At 36.7% G+C, this 17,798-nt stretch overlaps 1 protein-coding gene across 6 annotated transcripts in view; it reads left to right on the forward strand.

Moving 5' to 3' along the window:
- The window catches only part of cobl (cordon-bleu WH2 repeat protein), a 47,826-nt gene that overhangs the window by 1,318 nt on the left and 28,710 nt on the right, over nt 1–17,798 (forward strand). For 3 of the 6 annotated variants that reach the window (XM_026371344.1, XM_026371348.1, XM_026371349.1), the window contains exons 2-7: nt 10,360–10,551; nt 12,283–12,493; nt 14,525–14,753; nt 16,200–16,244; nt 17,074–17,162; nt 17,578–17,652. In XM_026371344.1, the coding sequence (XP_026227129.1) occupies nt 10,360–10,551; nt 12,283–12,493; nt 14,525–14,753; nt 16,200–16,244; nt 17,074–17,162; nt 17,578–17,652 (841 nt within the window). Of the gene's footprint in view, nt 1–8,730; nt 8,898–10,359; nt 10,552–12,282; nt 12,494–14,524; nt 14,754–16,199; nt 16,245–17,073; nt 17,163–17,577; nt 17,653–17,798 lie in introns of those variants that run through there. The other 3 variants (XM_026371345.1, XM_026371347.1, XM_026371346.1) reach the window with 3 other exon arrangements.

A 17,798-nucleotide genomic window follows, 5' to 3' on the forward strand; every position in this document is an offset into this window, starting at 1 on the left:
TTTATTCAACAGACAACACTGTATTATCTCTTCTGGAATGGTTGAATACCAATTTATGCCATTGACAATGGTCCATTTTCCAGTGTCCATGCAGTGCTACTTGTTCATAGCAGTTTTCATAGATGACCTTTCACAGTGAATGTGTGGGATTTCTATTCTAAATATAAAAGTATGATTAGAATCAGTATGCATGTTTTTATTAAATGCGAGTAACGCTGAGTTAAGTTTTTTTTCCCAATAGATTTCACTGGGTTGTCTGTTTATAACAGTAAAGTTTGGATGTCTTTGTGAGTACCCAAGTGCATCAGTAATTATGCACTCCTTAGATGTGATTTTATAGTAACAGTTGTGTAGTCAATGGACAGATCCTCCTAAGTGAATCACTTCTGAACTCAGCATTGTAATTATTGTTAAAAGAAGGGATTTCTGTGTGTCCTGTACTCTAAAGGCATGAATGCTATAAAATCCTCTTAACTCCTCCATATGTAGTGCAGATGTGTGGTAAAGGTTTGTCAGCCGTGGAGTGCAGAAATAAGCTAAATATAGTTTTTTTAACACGGGTGACGTGTGATACTGTTCCAAAGTGAATGTTGATAAAGTGTATTAAGTTAGCCTATTTCTCTTTCTCTTTCAGGAAAGGTCCCTTTAGCTGGATACGTAAACACAGTGATTTCAGATACTCAAGAGTTATTTGGTCAAATTACAAAGGAAACTGGTCTCAGAGTCAGTTGGCAGTGTTATGGTGAAACCAAAATGCCTTTTCATCCAGTCTGTGCAACGTTTCTGTCCATATAAATTACCATGACAACTCCCTTTGTGTGGTGATCTCTCTTCCGTCATCAGACAGGCCATAGCTACTTTGCCACACAGCATAGTCCTAAATAAAACCACCTCATAAAACTGCATTACACTGACACAGACACACACTCATTGTCACGGAGCAGACAGCTGAGGAAGGTAGAGACAGCTCTTTAAAGGGAGTGAAATTTGTTTGTACATGATTATTGAAATCTGAGTAGTGGTGTGTGTGCATGTGAATGTGTGTCAAGCCTCAGCACACACCAGAGGATTGGTGGAAAGAGCATCTAATAAAGCATGGACACAAAAGATAACTAGCTTTTCTCCCAGGAATATAATGAGCACTGACTTCTCAAACTGCATTGAGATCAAACCTAGCTGAAAATGTGGCAATTTCTTTAGTATGTTTTACTTAATCTACTAAATACTTAATACTTAATAACATGTTGTATTTTGATGAGAGTAGTAGATTGTTAAGGTATATACACGCAGTCTTAATTAGCTCACTGGTGTTTTCCTGTACATGTCTGGGCCTGTGTGCCTATTAGTGTGTTGAGTGAGCTTTAGCTCAGAAGCCTCTGATTAATGTGGTTTTGTTACATGTTATAGTTTTACTATCCACTCCCACTGAAGCAATAAGGAAGAAACAGACTAATATAAAGAAGGAAGAACTTAATTCTACAGGATGCTTTTCAAGTCTTCCAAAGGATTTAAAGACCTGTTTGAAATTTAATAGGTCTTTACTGTCTTTCTGCTTTTATTTTTAGTAGACACAACCAGGTCTAACATTGTGAGTTTACTCTAGTCACATGGTTCAGTACCCAGTTATGATCATCACAAACTTGCTTATAGAAACTTTTTGGGACAAAAGCTTGCCACTTTTTTATTTCTAGAATTTGTACCTTGTGAATACTGCAAAGAAATGCAACGCCTCACTAACCAGTTTTAGCATCCTGATTTGTTCCACTATTTATCACCTGTCTGACTGTTGACATGTCACCGTTCTTTTTAAATGCATTTGTTGGTTATACTAGTCTTGTTTCTGTATATGTTCAGTTTTAAAACACTTCCACAGGAAGACCTGACAAATTGTACAGCTCGAGACAGTGCAGTGTTCTACATAATTGTCTGTTTATGGTTTAGCACACACCCAGAGATAATTATTGGCCACCTACTGTCCTGTTTGTGTGTACAGTAAATGCCCGTGGGCACTCACAAGCTCTCTGTATGAAGGTACATTAACACCTGTTGCCATCTGCAGTGTAAACATGAATTTCAAACTGTGCCCACTGGACTGTAATGTCAATCTCATCCTTTACATGCTTTCTGCCATATAGTCTGTCATCTGTTCATTCTTTAAATGGTTTCAGATAAACTAGGTAATGTAAGATGATATTACCCCTCAGTGCTGTTTCTTTTCTCTGCCATGGTCTTACATAGAGGAAGATCTTTAGACAGAAGCAGGCACATCCTTCCCAAACTACACACCCTTCAAAACATTTACTTTATTTAGAAATTTAAGGTTCATGTGGTTGGCAATGCTGACTAAGGGGGTTCCCTATTTTTCTCTTTTATTGGAAGGCTATACTGTATGTACTTTTGGCCAAGAGGAAAATGTCTGTGTGTGTGGTCACATCTGGATACTTACTGGTAGTTTTTTAGTATGAGTTAAATTTAACTCCTGTGAAACTTGAGAGACACCAGAGAGTGAGATTTGAGACTATGTAGTGTTGGCAGCAGTATAGTATGGACTGTATCTACTAATATCTGAATCCATTTCCCAGGCCATCCAACAGGGTGTGGATGCAGTGCGTCCATGAATTTGTTTTGCAAGAGAAGACAAGGACCAAAGTATACACTGATTAGACATATTTGCAAGCATGCATTATAACCATTGCTCGCTTTATGAGTACAACAAGGAGACAGTTTGTGGTGGACCCAAGACAGATGCTGGTCTGTGAATGTTTTAAGTCATAAAAAAATACAATACTGTCTGTGGTGGCTAATGTATAAAGCCAGATGTAAATAATAGGTCCTTCGTCTGTACACAATCAAAGCAGCACCAACGCTCCTAATATATTTACTCCAAAGCATTTCAGGAAACATGCTAAACATTTGAGACATCTAGACTGGCTGTATTAATAGACTGCTGTGCTCCTTATAGACACCTCTACTTTATCTAGCTTGTTTTCCTGTGCCTGTCCTTGGTGAAAGAAAACACTAGCCAACAGTTTTAATGCTAAACTACTGCCTCTGTCAAACTTTTACAGTAGGATCTATCTGACGTTATCATGCAGCTGTTATGGACTGTTCAGGTTTATTTCTGGCTGCCTGCTGTCATAAGTTAGTCACTGTAGTATGTGGGTTTGGAAGACAGATGGACTGCATGTGTGTTACAGATAGGACAGATTCCTCTAACACCAACTGATTTACCATTACTGCAGTATCGCCTGATAAGGCAGAGGTGTGTCTTAGTTGAGAATGAATTTGGATATGTTTTTTTCATTTCATATTTTTAAACCTTTACCACTGCCGCTACATAGCTACTTTCTTGGTTACAGAGAAATCAAAGTATAACCACTTAATGCCACAATGGCAGTAATTTACTAACATGTATAATTTTGAAGATATTATTACTGAACCAGGAGACACTGTCAGCAGGAAGCATATGCACATTTTTATGATGGTACCATGCTCTTTAAGTGTTGCCTTTCTATTGACTCTATTGGTGATTTATTTTCCTAGCTAATGGTTAACTGTTGAGAAGCAAGGAGTTTTGTTTTTGTTTTAAATTTTTTAGACACAGATAAACATTATTTGTGTTATTCCTTCCTAATCTAATGGTCCTGGGTTGAGATGAACTTTGCCTGTCTACTAAAACAATATTGGTAACATTAGTGCTTTTCTTTGTGTTTTTTTTTTGTCAGCAGGAACCTTCTCTGATTAAACATAACACTTTGTGAATAGACAACAGACTTTTTTTCTGCTGTTCTATGCTACTGCTTTCACATTCCATCTCCTTTTCCTTTTTTCTCTAATGTTGATGTCCACACCACTATCCCGTTCTGTTCCCTTTATTTTTGTCCACAAGTCATGGACATATTTTGTCAAATAATGAAGCCTAAAGCTGTTCAGACCTCAGAGTAAGATGGCCTTCTACTCTTATTTTTGGAGAATTTCTATTGTCTTGGAAAATGTCTTGTGCTAATCTGTTAGTGTGCCTGTGTGTCACTGGTCACAACAGGACAAGATGACTACATATTTTAAGGAAGGACAGTATAGAACAGGAGATGAGTAGGGTGGGGTGCTGGAACTTCTCTCCTTTAAGAATGTGTGAATCAGACACTCCTGGATCACTTGTGAATGACTCAGTTTGAGGTGAACATATTACATCCTGGATATCAAACCTTTAAATAATTGTTAAGTGTGTAAGCAGCCTAATTGATCCCAGTGAGTAACAATTTATTTAGCACCTCAGGTGTGGTGGTGTTTTTTAAACTCCCGTGGGTTATTAAGTGTCTGTGAGATACTGCAGTCCTGTGTAACAGAAAAAGCAACCTCTCAAAGTCTCTCAAAAAAATATATTCTTAATTGAAATTCTTTATACTAATAAGATATTGTTAAAAGGCTAATTAAAGGCTTATTAACTCATATCATAAGAACATCATTGTAGATGTTAGATAGTTTATATAAAGCATGCAAAGGTGTGTAGGGCATAAGATATACATGTATAATTACGTTCATTATGGATTTTAGAGAACGTCATGATGTGCTATCCATATTTCTATCTATTATCCTGTTTTTCCACTAAAGAATAATCTAGTCTATCACAGGACTGCCATATAGAGACAGACAACTATTCACCCTCACAGTAATACCACTGGACAATTTAGAGTCACTGGTTAAGCCTAACCCAAACTTAACCCTTAAGCTAATCTGGATGGTAGAAGGAAGACAGAGTACCAGGAGATAACCCACAGGGACAACATGCAACACAGAAAGGCACCTGGTAACTCGATGATTCAAACCCAGATGTAGTGGTTAGCACTGTTGTTACCTTGCTATTCTTAAATATATTATGTAATGCAATATTGGTATAAGATCATGTAGCATGTCTACCCTCATCTTGTTAATGATAATGCATGCATCAATACTTGCTACTTTTTGTAGATGTTCATCGCTAATTCATTTTTATGTTTGAGTAAGAGAGAAAGTGAGAGAAGTTGATTTATAAAAATATATAGATATGATATAAGATATTCCATTTCCAAACTATCACAATAATTTAAACTGCACAGTAAAGGCATAGATTCAAGCATACACAGTATATGCCTACATTATGTACATAGTGTGTCTAATTTATAACATTATTTACTATGGAGGTGATAAATGCATTGCTGCTATGGTGGTTGACCACCTTTATAGTGTCAATGCAGAAGGTCAGACTGGCATTATTCTGCAGTCAGTGTGCTTTTATTGCAGTCAGTTGTGGTTTTAAACTACATGGTTAGTAACATGAGAATCAAGGCATATGCTGAATTAGGCAGTTGTGTACCTAGCAACTGCAAACAAATGCTTTGCTCGGCTCAAATATATCTCCAATATTCACTTCTACACTAGAAGATATTTATTTGTCTGCTCCCTTTTTTGTATCATTTATGTTTCTGTTTCTTTTTTCTTGATCACGCTTTGTTTGTATGCGCCCAGAGTCCACAGCTGCTGCTAAACTAAGGTCGGCTCTCTTCTGCAGTTGAGTGGTGTAAATATAGGTTGCCATGGGGACACCATGACACCCAAGAGGTATGCTGGCCGAGTAGCAGGACAGTGTATGTTTGTGTGCTTGGTGTAAGGGTGTGGCTGAGGGTCCAGGATGTGTATTAACGCTGTGTCCAATGCAGGAGGTGAGAACTCAAGTGTGACAAGTGTGGCTTTTGTTCTAACATACATGTTCTCAAAGTAGGTTTGTGTGTTCCTGAAGTGGCACTCAGGCATAAAACTTTTTTAGTTTGTCACTGTTTCTACTCTCTGCTGACGCGTGCCCTTTATATATTTCCACATTTTGAATATATAATAATGAGTCTAGTCCATTTAGCAAATATCTCATCCACTCTATTGCTCACAGAATAGGGTTATACAGTTTTTAAAATACGTTTAATGTATTCTGTCGTACAAACTTTGATAATTTATTGTACAGTAATATAATTTTACAGCACAAGTACTAAACATTTTGGGTTTGTTAATGCTCTGGCGTGGGGGTGGGCTTAGGGTTTGAGTGTAGTTGTTTGAACCACCAATACTGCAATCTAATCATCAACCTTATGACAGTCATCTCCTCCTACCAGCTCACCTACTGCTGTTGTTGTGGTTCATAAGGTAAATGAGTTCAATCTAAAGCTACTCACTGGAAATGATATTTCCCAATGATTGTGATGACATTTAAGAACAACTGTATTACTTTAAACAGAATATCCTGATTGTTTATGCTCATTTGACTTTTACTCGACTAGCTTTAATATTTGAATGGTCTGGGGTGTATTTTACTTACCATCTAAAACAATTAAGTGCCTTAATTTTTCAAACGAAAGGGTCTTGGAGTGCATGTTATAGAGTGTTTATGTGACTCAAACCAATAATGTCATGTATTTTTTGCATCCACCATTATTAAAAGCCATACGCTTTTGGCTTTATCTCTTGTTTATATTGTCAGAATGTACAAAGTGTTTTGTAGTGAATGTAGGTCAGTTGGAGCTGTGTTATTGGACAGTTAATCTGCTCCTTTCCCACTCATTTGTCTTCAGTGAAAATAGTAACTCATTGTTTCACTGATCCTATTGTGTTACACAAACTCTCAACTAATGGGATGTCCATGTTTCTGGCTAGGGATTAGGGATGTCACGATACCAGAAATTTGTTAGTCGATACCAGTACCAGTGGTATTCCATAATACTCAATAGCAATTTTGAGATCAAGGCAAAACATAAATCAATGATATTAATATTTTTCAACATAAAGTCTTTTATTCTGTTCCAGCATCAAGAATGGGATGTTCCAATAATAAAAAAAGCAATTACTGTTTTTTGTTATTATGCTTAAGAGAAAGAATAGTGCAAAATGCAAATGATAAATAATGAGTAATAAATTACAAGAAATAATATTAATACTAATATTAATACTAATAATACTTACTTAAGCCTAAAGAATAAACCACTGAGACTGCTGCATACAGCCTGCTAACACTGTCACTGTTCTGCATTACGTTTTGTCTTGCTGTCCTACATGCCGTCTTAGTAACTTCAGTAAGTATGTTTCTGTCCCATTGGATTGAAGGTATCAACAGTAGACTGATGATGGAAACTTATATAAGCTGGCAAATGGTTTTTAAGTAAAAATAGGCTACTAATATTATTATTTTAAGCTGACTTTCTAGGGCTGGAATAAATAATCAATAGTCACAATAGTTACTAAACCAAGGTAACCTCCAGTGTGTCTGATTTAATTTGTCGATAACAGTAAGACTGTGATATACATTGATTTAGATTTATGTATTCTATATATTAGTGCTATAAACACTGATGTGATCAATCATGTAATTGAAATGAATTTACTTCATTATGGGGTGGTTTTGAATTAATTCAGTTAGTATACTGCAGGAGGTTTTTAAAATCTTTATCCTATAGTATATACACTGATTTGTGTCTTTGCATAAATACAGCCATCAACCATCCAGAGTGCCTCAATCAGCAGAGAGCATGGATATTACGATTGGAGAGGATGTTGTATTATGTCATTAAGAATGATATCATATATACACCTGAATCATCCCTACTACATTATACCCCACCCTTCAAGGTTTGATAGTGATTGTTGAGTAATAGCTGGCTGTCAGCTTTTTAAAAATGAGCAGTAAGTTCAATAGTAATTCTAACAACAACTGCCAGAGAATCAGGTTGGTTGTTTCTTGGATGATTTTTATAGAAAACACACAGTATTATAAGGTGAAATAACCATCTATTTTCTTACATTATAGTATGTAACTAATGACTCTTTTAGAAACATTATAGTAAGTTGAAGTAGTAGTTTAACATGGTAAGTAGAAAAGCACATTTAATACAACTTAGTGAAAGAAATATATCCTTGTTAGTGCTGTTTAGTCAAGTGAAAAGAACTGAGTAGTTCTGAATGTCCATTAGTAACCTTCTCTGTCTCTTTTCCCTCGGTATGTGTTTGTGTGTGTGAGTCCATTTGTAACTCAGTCCAGCACTTACTGCCCCCCTGTGCCAGAGCTGGGTTTCCAGGGTTGCTTTCGTTCCCTGCTCCTGCTTTGCTCTCTCTCCTTCTCTCTGTTTACACTTGCTCATTCTAACTCTGTGGGAGACGAGGCTTTTCCTAAAGGCGCCTTTGTGTGTGAGAGAGAGAGAGAGAGAGAAAGAGAGAGAGTGAAATGTTATGGCGAGACAAACAGCAAAGGAAAGGTAGAGAAGGATACTAGCTGACTGTGTTAAGCTTGGCTGGGGCCCGGTTGCACAATTCTGAGTCCAGTTCTTTTTACCTTCAAAGACCTCTAAGCTGCTAGCAAAAATGCTTTTCTTTGTGTTCATCTAAATGAGTAAATCTACACATAAATGAATAAACAATATGTTTTTGAATGAATGTTTTAGTTGGTTGCGGTTAAAGATAAGAAATGATATGCTCTGTGATTACACTATCATTGTGATTATTATTATGCTCAATCCTGATTACACTAGCCTGTCAGTCTCATGATTGTCCATTGAAAGCTACTTTCAACATTGCATAATAGGTCAATGATACTATGCGTCCTGTGGTTGAGAGTTAGTTGATATCTGACGTCGCTGGTAATGGTTAACTTTTGCTGGGTTAGAGTCCGCACACTGTTCTGTGTTCACGTGCATTCTTCCTTTGCTGTGCTGTCTTTGCATTTACACTCGGCAGAAGTAACTTGAGGGATAATAGACTATACACCACTGGATTACTCTGCACACACATTTTCTGAATGAGCCAAATCCATGGAACTGGATCAATAATCAGTGAGATATATAACACTTCTGAAACACTTAATCAACGCAGGGAATATTTTTGAAGTGAGTGTTAAATTCTTCTTTTTTAAAATCTAAAGCTAATATTGGTGTTGTGAAGACACAGAGAGAGTACGTGCTAAAATGTGTGGCACAAAATAGCTATTTGTCTTTGTTAGCAGAGTGAGTGTCTAATCAGCTCTGTCTGTCAGGCTAAGTAGAGGTTATGTTGAGCCGAGGTCAAATTCATGGATAACAACACCTCACTATGGGATATCTCCACCTATATGAGCTGTGGATTGAGTATTGATTTATATTACACGTTTCTATGATTTTCATAGTGTTATTGTATACACTAAGTTATGGTATGCAACTGAGTCAACCACATACCTTATGACCCACTAATATCGCTGCTTTGAATATTTTTATCATGCTGCAAAAAATGTTACTGATGAAATTCAAATTCTATATTAATGTAAATTTCACTTCATTGATTCAAACTGTATCTCTTAAAATGAACTGTTAAGACTTGGAATAAGATCACATATGTCAATATTAAAGTAGCAGGTATTAATTACTATTTTGTAAAAATAAGAGTGCCCAAGATTGTCATTATAAAAGGTGTTGTTATAAATTATGAACATTTTATTTAGAGGAGAAGATGGAAAAAACTGCTTCTCAAGCCTGATTAATCTTGACAACCAAAAGGATTACCTAAGCATATCTGAAGACTGTTATGTAATCTAAACAAAGAACAAAGTTATAAACGGAAGCAGAAAAACAGCCATTTTTATATTATATGTATAATATATATAGTATTCAAGCTATTCCTAAGGTGACAATGTGTTTTAATTAGGTCGTGGTGCTGTGTAAGACAAAACGAAAAACAAAAATTACTTGCATGAACTAAAATGATTTATACATACATACATACATTTATTTAAAAAGAAAAGTAAATAAACAGTAATAAAAGTTGGATAATCTACTACTAATACTGTTGTTTCAATGAAGTCATACAAATGTACTGATTTGAAGAGAACTATAAACACCTGTAAACTGTCTCTGTGATTAATTAATCTATATTAATACCTCATACTTCAATTTTTGCTGTGAAAGTAATTCAGTAGGCACCAGCATGCTTGCGACCCTTCAGAGGACAAGGAGGTTAAGATAATGGATGGATGTATAGATGGATCAGTTTTGGTAGCTGGTTGAATAAATTAATAATTGAGTGAGTGAATCAATCAGTCATTAGGACTTTAAAGTTAAATGTCTCCTTTAGCTTGGCGTGCAGTTGTCTGAGTGTTTGCACGCACATATCTTTGTGTGTGTGTGTGTGTGTGTGTGAACTCCACCGTGCGTGATACAGAGAACAGAAAAGAATTGTAAATGTTCAACCATGTACAGACAGAAATGACATACCAGCGTGTAAATAGGATAAATGACGTAGGGCAATTTAGTTTGTTTAGGTTTGTTTTAGTTAATAGTAATCTTTTTTTTTTCTTTTTTGTATATCTCCTATATTCAGGAGAATGAAGGCTCGTGCCCCACCTCCACCGCAGGTCCCTCAACCTGCCCCTCGCCACATCTTCAGAAAAACTGTGCCTGATGGTGGAGGGACGTCAGGTGTGGATGCCAAGGAGAACATGCTGAGGCCCACTGTGGATCTACAGCTAACACTACCACAGGGATACCAGACTTATGTAACTGAGGATGGAAGGTAAGAGGACAGAGGGGGGCCCACAAGCACTGTTGTAACACCCCCTTTCTAATGTGTTTGGGCAAAAGATGTGCTATAATCATAACACTTTGTTATTTTCTTTGATCTGTGACTGCAAAATGTCCCGCCCACTCATACTACACGTACATGTTAATACACTGTTTATATGTATGCATATAAGGATGTTGTGTCAGTCCCCAGACAAATAGTGTGAGACCTGGTTTTCACTTCTTGATCTGTTTGGGTTGTTGTACTAGTGGGGCCTTGTCAAGGGGGTCCCATTCCCAGTCTCAGCACAAGCTTTGTCCCAGGGAGTCAGCAGATAATTGCTGACCTAGTAATGTTCTCTGCCCCTAATGAGATTTTCTTTTAGGGCAGAAAATTAGGGATGCCACCTTGGTACATAAACACAGTGTTCCTTTAATAGCAATAAACTTTAGGCCAGTAGGTGTCTCTGTGATACATCACACTAGTCATAGTATCTTAGGACTGACCAACATTCTACAATTATATATTACTATTTTGTGATCTTAAACTGCCAACGTTTTCAAACCCCTTTTTCCCATAGTGAATCTGAACATCTTAAATATTGTAGCTCTAATGGTATATAATGTATTATTCCTATTTATATGCTCTTTATCTGGTTCTGCCATTGCTTTGTTCCAATATCATGCATATATTTAAATTACTATTTAAACCCAGTCTTATTTTGACAGCACCATGAGACTAAATGAAAAGGAAAACATAGATGCCATATACATAATGTCAGACTTTCCTATCTATGATGTAATTTGTAATTATCTGAACATTTATGATCTGGCATATACCATACTTTATAATAAAGTTAAGTGAGAATGAACTGTGATAGTTTGCATATGAGCTGATAAAAATGCAGTATATGCTTAGCACTTCTCAGATAATGATTGAGTTGTTGTGTTTGATTATAATGCAACATAAAAGCACATTGCAGATTTTAGTCATAGACTGTGTCCATTTGTTACTGACTGTCAATGGTATCCTTTGTAGTGCTATCTCTCATTTCTGTCATTTGATCTGGCTGTTCCCAGAAAACATTGGACACTGTCTCTTGGTTTCTGTATCTCAGGACTGACAGGTAGTACTAAAGGCCTCCTCATTACGTGGACCTTGCCATATACATAAGCAGATACACAAGGCAATGAGGCAGACTTCTTGTATAGACCTCCTCTTGGCTCAGTGGACATAAGTACAGTGGTTTGTCATACCAGTCAGTGCTGTCATTATTTCTCTAGACTGCTATGATTTGTCACTGTCAGTGTAAGACGGTTTTAGTTCTCCCCATTGTCAGTATTTGAACAAAATAACTAAATCATAATCTTTAATTTAATGATTACATGGACTAATAATTTTTGTGTTTTCATAGTCTGGACAGAAGTACTAAAATCCTGTCATTGTAATACAATCAGCCCAATTACTATTTTTACATGAGTAATCGAAACAAATGCCTAAGCTATAGCTGAGAGTGTGGACTGGTTTCTAGTATGAACTAATTACTTTACTCTTCACTAGAGCTAAATCTAGGTAGGCTTTGTAACCCTATCGTCTCTCGTTCCTCTCTTGCTTTCTCTGGCGCTCTGCATCTCTTCCCGCGATTCTTTCCTCCAAACTCCCTCCCACCCTCTCTCTCCTCCCCACCCTTTATTTCACTTTCTCTCTCTTCACCCCTCTTAATGCTTTATCGCCCTCTCTCAGTAAGGCACTGATGGACCTGCTGGTTGAGCTATGTAGCCGCTACCACCTGAATCCAGCATTGCACACCCTGGAACTGCTGTCGCCTGAGGGCCACCCTTTGGGGTTCAAGCCCAACGCTCTCCTGGGATCCCTGAACGTGGCCTGTGTTCTTATCAAGGAGAAAGTCTGGGAGGAGAAAGTGGTACGCAGACCAGCCCCTAAAGTGCCAGAGGTGAGTCACAGTGGGACCTGATAATGCGATCTGGATGTTCTCATGTGTGCTTGGTGTGTTAAATTTTGTATATGCCACAGCATATTTAAAAAAAAAACTTCTGCATCAAGATTACAGAGAAATTGGTCTTATATTTTATTAAAATAGATCAAAGGCTGTCATAATAGATCAACCTAAAACCAGCCGGCGATGAAGCTTAATCTAATGGTCGAACAGTCTAGATGTACTATATTTATAGTTCCTTAGCTTGAAGCCTTGTGTAATATTCATTCCTTGCCTCTCTACCTCTTACCTCGGACCGCTGGCAGAAAGCAAGGCCAGTGAAGCCTATAAGGGCCCATGCCAAGGTAGGAAGCTGGTTGGGATTAAACTGGTTTAGCATGACATTGAAGTCAGTTCTTCCACACTGGGTTTCCAGTCTGTGCCTTTTCTCTTTTTCCCATATTCAATCTGTTTTTACAATTCATTAGCATACCTGTACTTTTTTTGTTCTCAACATTAGTCTTTTTCTCTCTTCCCTTTTCTCTGCCTCTCTTCATCTCTCCTCCTACAGTTTGAATATTTGATGAGTGCCTTACCTTTAGTTACCATGCATTATTTCTCTGCACTTCTCAGAGCTCACTGACTGTTCTCCCTCTATGACCCTCCCTGGCTTTAGGCCAGAGACTTAACACCATTTTAGACACTGAAAGTGTCTGAAACTGTCAGTCATGCCTCTCAGTTTTATCTCTATTCCCATTGTACCACCAGTCTTAGCAGCTGCTTAGCTGCTTTCATCTGTCAGTAAGATACATTCAACAACCATACAACAACCCTGCCCTTTGTGTGGGTCAGAAAGGACAACTTTGACATTGACGTCAACAGTAGGTTTTTACCATACCATAACATTGAACAACAGATAATAAACTGAACCAGCCGCTGTTTTTAAAGGCAAACTTAGGCATCACGCAGCAACAGCTTCACTGTTTGACAGACAAACAACAGACAATAGTCTGCACTGGCATTCCAGTAACAGTAACATCTAAATGTGATAATACTGTTAGCTTCTATTTAGTCTCCTTTTAATTTGAACTACATTACATACAAACTAAAGTTGATACATTGTGGTGCACCAGTGAGTTTTTAGACAAAAAAATAGCTGCAATAGCTATTTTTGGGGTGAGTAGCTATTGACATAAGTCAATTTTAGTCTGATTCTGAGACTCAAAAATTCTAAAAGCAACTGCGAGTGAGAAGAGGAAACTGACTTTAATGTCGCTGAGGACGTGTAGTTAACCCTGTTGCTAGGTGTGACACATTGCTTTAAAAACTGGGATTGATCAATTTGATTTGAGTTGAATGGTCACTTGGATTTCCATGTGGCACTATGAGACTATTATCTGATCAGTTAGTAATATTATGAACATCATTACAGTTATGCTGTTTTTGGACTGGTGTGGTATATAGTGTCATGTCAAATGTGCTTGTGTGATGATGAGCATACAATGGACAGTGAAAGCAATAGGTTTAATTTCATATTAGACCTAGTCTAATTATTGATGCTTTAATGAACATCTCTGTAGATTACATTGGGAACCATACTTTAAAAAGACATTTCTTTAAAGAGCACTTTACAGTTTGGTGTTTCATTAGTAACATGTATAAATGTCCTCAGTCCAATAGTTAAAAATTCCTGCTGGTCTTCACAATGATCAAAAATCTAACTGTATGCATGTCTGCAAACACACATGCACACAGGCATCTGACTGTATATATAGTCTATTAAATGTATCATTTTCTATCAACAACCAGTCTAACCCAATGTCTTTCTCTCTTCATGCTCCTTCATATTTTACAGCTTTTAAAAATTGAAACTCAAAGAAAGCATGACACGTCATGGGTTCATGTTACTTTTATTTTTTATCTTCTGTTTATACTGTTATCTTCAGACTAAGCTAATTCAAGCTAATTCATCAATCTTTGGCTGTTGTTTTCTTTTGTCTAATCTCTTTCATTAAGGGTAACCTTTGTTTTCTCCTCTCTCTGTATCAGAAAACGGTGCGTTTGATGGTGAACTACCACGGCAGCCAGAAAGCAGTGGTACGGGTTAACCCGTTTGTACCACTCCAGGCTCTGATACCAGTTATCTGTGACAAGTGTGAGTTTGAACCTGCACACGTCCTGCTCCTGAAGGACAGCATCAGTCGGCACGAGTTACCGCTGGACAAATCTCTGACAGAGCTTGGGATCAAGGAGCTCTATGTACATGATCAGAGTCTAGGTAAACCTTAACCACTTTTTGTAATTTTCTATTTCTGTTGGGTTATGGTTAAGCTATATACAGTAGAGTATGAGTAAGCTAAGTAAATCAAAAAGTATAAAGCACATTATTATGAACAGAGTTTGGTGCTGCTGTGTGATATTGTCTACTGTAGACTGGGAAATCATCAACCGCCATTTTAGTTTGCTTATGCTTTTAGTGCTTTTAGTGAAATACAGGTCTTTTTATTGCTATTGTATTGTGGGGGGGGGGGGGGGGGGGGGGGCAGCATTTCTGCTACCTACATAAAATGCTTTCCTGTGAATGATGAGCAGGTCAAAACAGAATTGTGCTACAAGAAACAAATAGTTTAACATCAGCCAGTGCCTTAAAATTACGTGTTTACTTAACTCTTCCAACTTATGTTAGATTGTAACATCAATGGAAAATCGGTGTAAAATCAATAAAGAAAGCAAAAGACAATTTGTGCCATAACTGAAACTCAGAAAGTAATGGATCTCCAGCAGTGACCTACATAACAGCAATACACTGTACTGGGCAGCTTGACCATCATGCAAATATTTGTTGACACGTAGTTACATGCATTATTGATTTAACCAACCAGAAATAAAACATGGTGTTATGTTTCTTGCAACATATTCAGCTAAGTGAACCTTGGTAATCACAATTTATCTGTGGGTGTGCTCTAATTAGGATACACCACCCCTTATCTACTAGGAAGCTGAATTAAGTTCTAAGATGTTTGGCTCATTAACATATGTCCATTAACAGTCCACTGCCACTGATATTTATAGAAAATGTTTCCTGTCAAGTACTAAGAGCTTAAGAGTTAAAAGATGGTTTATGGCCATGAAAGTAATGATGAACATTTAGAAGATTATGTGATTTTCATAGACAGATATCATTTAATGTTGTATTTTACACTGCTCGTCCAAAAAAAAAGTCACCATCTGGATTTAACTAAGCAAATGAGCCTCCCACTGGATATTACAGCATGAATGATTAAAGTTTTCAGCTTGCAACAAGTTATTTAACCCTAACTGATGCAGTGAGTAGCTTCTCATTTCTTTAACGACCATGTCAGAAGACACATCCTGTGGTCAAGTAAAAGATGTTAAGCAATGTTATGTGTCCAAAAAACGAGGTCAACTGACTACCTGAATATACTGAATAACCAGGTTATTTATGGAATAAATGTTGCGACATTGCAGAAGCTTATTGAAATAATGTCACGGTGAATGTGTGCCGTAATCAAAGCTAAAGACGGTCCAATGAAATCTTAGAATGTATGACTTTTTATTTCGACGGGCAGTGTATTTTGCCTTCATTATAAAGGATATGTAACCTAAGGAACATTTTAATTTGGTAACAGATGAATGAGCAGTCAGTCAGTTATCCATATATGACATATATAAATGAGATTTTAAATCCTGTCATTTTTTCCAGTTCTCCAGCCTAAAATGGCTTCTGCCCCTGCTCTTAACTACTCAGGTATTAGTCACAACTGTTGTCTGTCTTAGTGTTTGAGATTCTAACCCAACCCGACAAACTGCTGTTTGCTCATTAACCCAGATTTTTTAATGTGTTGAATATGTCATGTCACTTGTCTTTGTTGTTTTGATGGCATTGCTATTTAAATAATTGTACTAATATCATCAATCATTTTAGGGTGATTTATTATTAACTTCACTTTTCTCTACTTTATAGGATGCACATAACAAAGTAGAATAGCTTTGTGATTTTTTTAATGGTTAGTTTACATATGAAGCCAACACTGTTAATATGACACAGTTACTGACAGTACGTCTTCATACATAATGAAGGCTACATAGAGGTTGGCCTTGAGAATAATAAACATATATTGCCCTCTGCTGAGAAAAATTGGTATTTCATTCTTGTCTGTTAAACATTTCATAAAATGAACTTTATTGATAAAAACAAAACTGCATACCTTTGCAATATTTAATAATACTTAAAATAAAATTGCTTTTATCAAACTAACAGCTGCACTATATGTACTTATCAGGTGCTCTCAACAGGTTAACCAACCAAAAGTTAAAAAGCTTCCAAACTCTGAAAGATCTCTTTAAAGGTGTTCAACTAATTAGTTGCATGTGAATGTGTACTTTAAAGTTACAGTACTCCACTGTCATAATGAGCTATTGTCAATTTTGTTGTTTACTAAATTGTTTTATGCATGCTCAAATAATTTGTCTGACACTAGTAGTCCTGAGATATTCATTATTGTCAGTATGACCCTTGTCTCCTTGTTTTTAATATGAGGTATTAACACTGTCATCTTTTTTTTTTCTTTGTGTAGACTCAATTCGCTCCAGTAATACAGCTTTATCGAGACCTGAGAAAAAAGGCCTCCTAAGCATCTTCCAGTTTAGCAGAAGGAAATCCAAGGTAGGACTCTAGAGTGCTATCATTGCTTTTTGGCAATATGTTCTTTTTATACTAAAAGTGAAGGTATTTCTTAAAAATACTTACATAATATATAATATAATAATAAATAATCAAATTTTTTAGCGGTGTAGTTATGTTTTATTAGAATAGTTTGGATTAATTGTACATCCACAATTGTAACTTGGAATTATTGAATTAGAAGTAAGGGTAATGTCATCTTAACTGTTCACAGAGTTCACCTGTGACTTATTGCACAAGTGCCATGTGAAATGTCAAATTGTGTAATAATTTCAAACTAACCTTGAGTAGTGCATGTCATTTACATGAAATGTATCCAGACTAATAAAGGAGGCATATGCATAATGCATGGCTGAACAACTGAATGCTGCATGTTAGCTGTGCCCTCCGTTTACAGACAGAGACTGCATCTATGGATGACATGGATGACTATGATGATAAAGTATTCCAAAATACAGGCACACAATCCAATGTAAGTATAACTAACCCAGCAGTAAATGTCCTAAACGAAATTAGAGTGGGATGTGTTTGGTTGTGATCTCACATCAGTAATATATCTGAAGCATTCCAGTCATTATACAGGAGAATAGAATAACAGAAGCACTTGTACAGCTTATA

This window comes from Anabas testudineus, chromosome 16, assembly GCF_900324465.2.
Source record: "Anabas testudineus chromosome 16, fAnaTes1.2, whole genome shotgun sequence".
In the NCBI taxonomy this organism is placed as follows: Eukaryota; Metazoa; Chordata; class Actinopteri; order Anabantiformes; family Anabantidae; genus Anabas; species Anabas testudineus.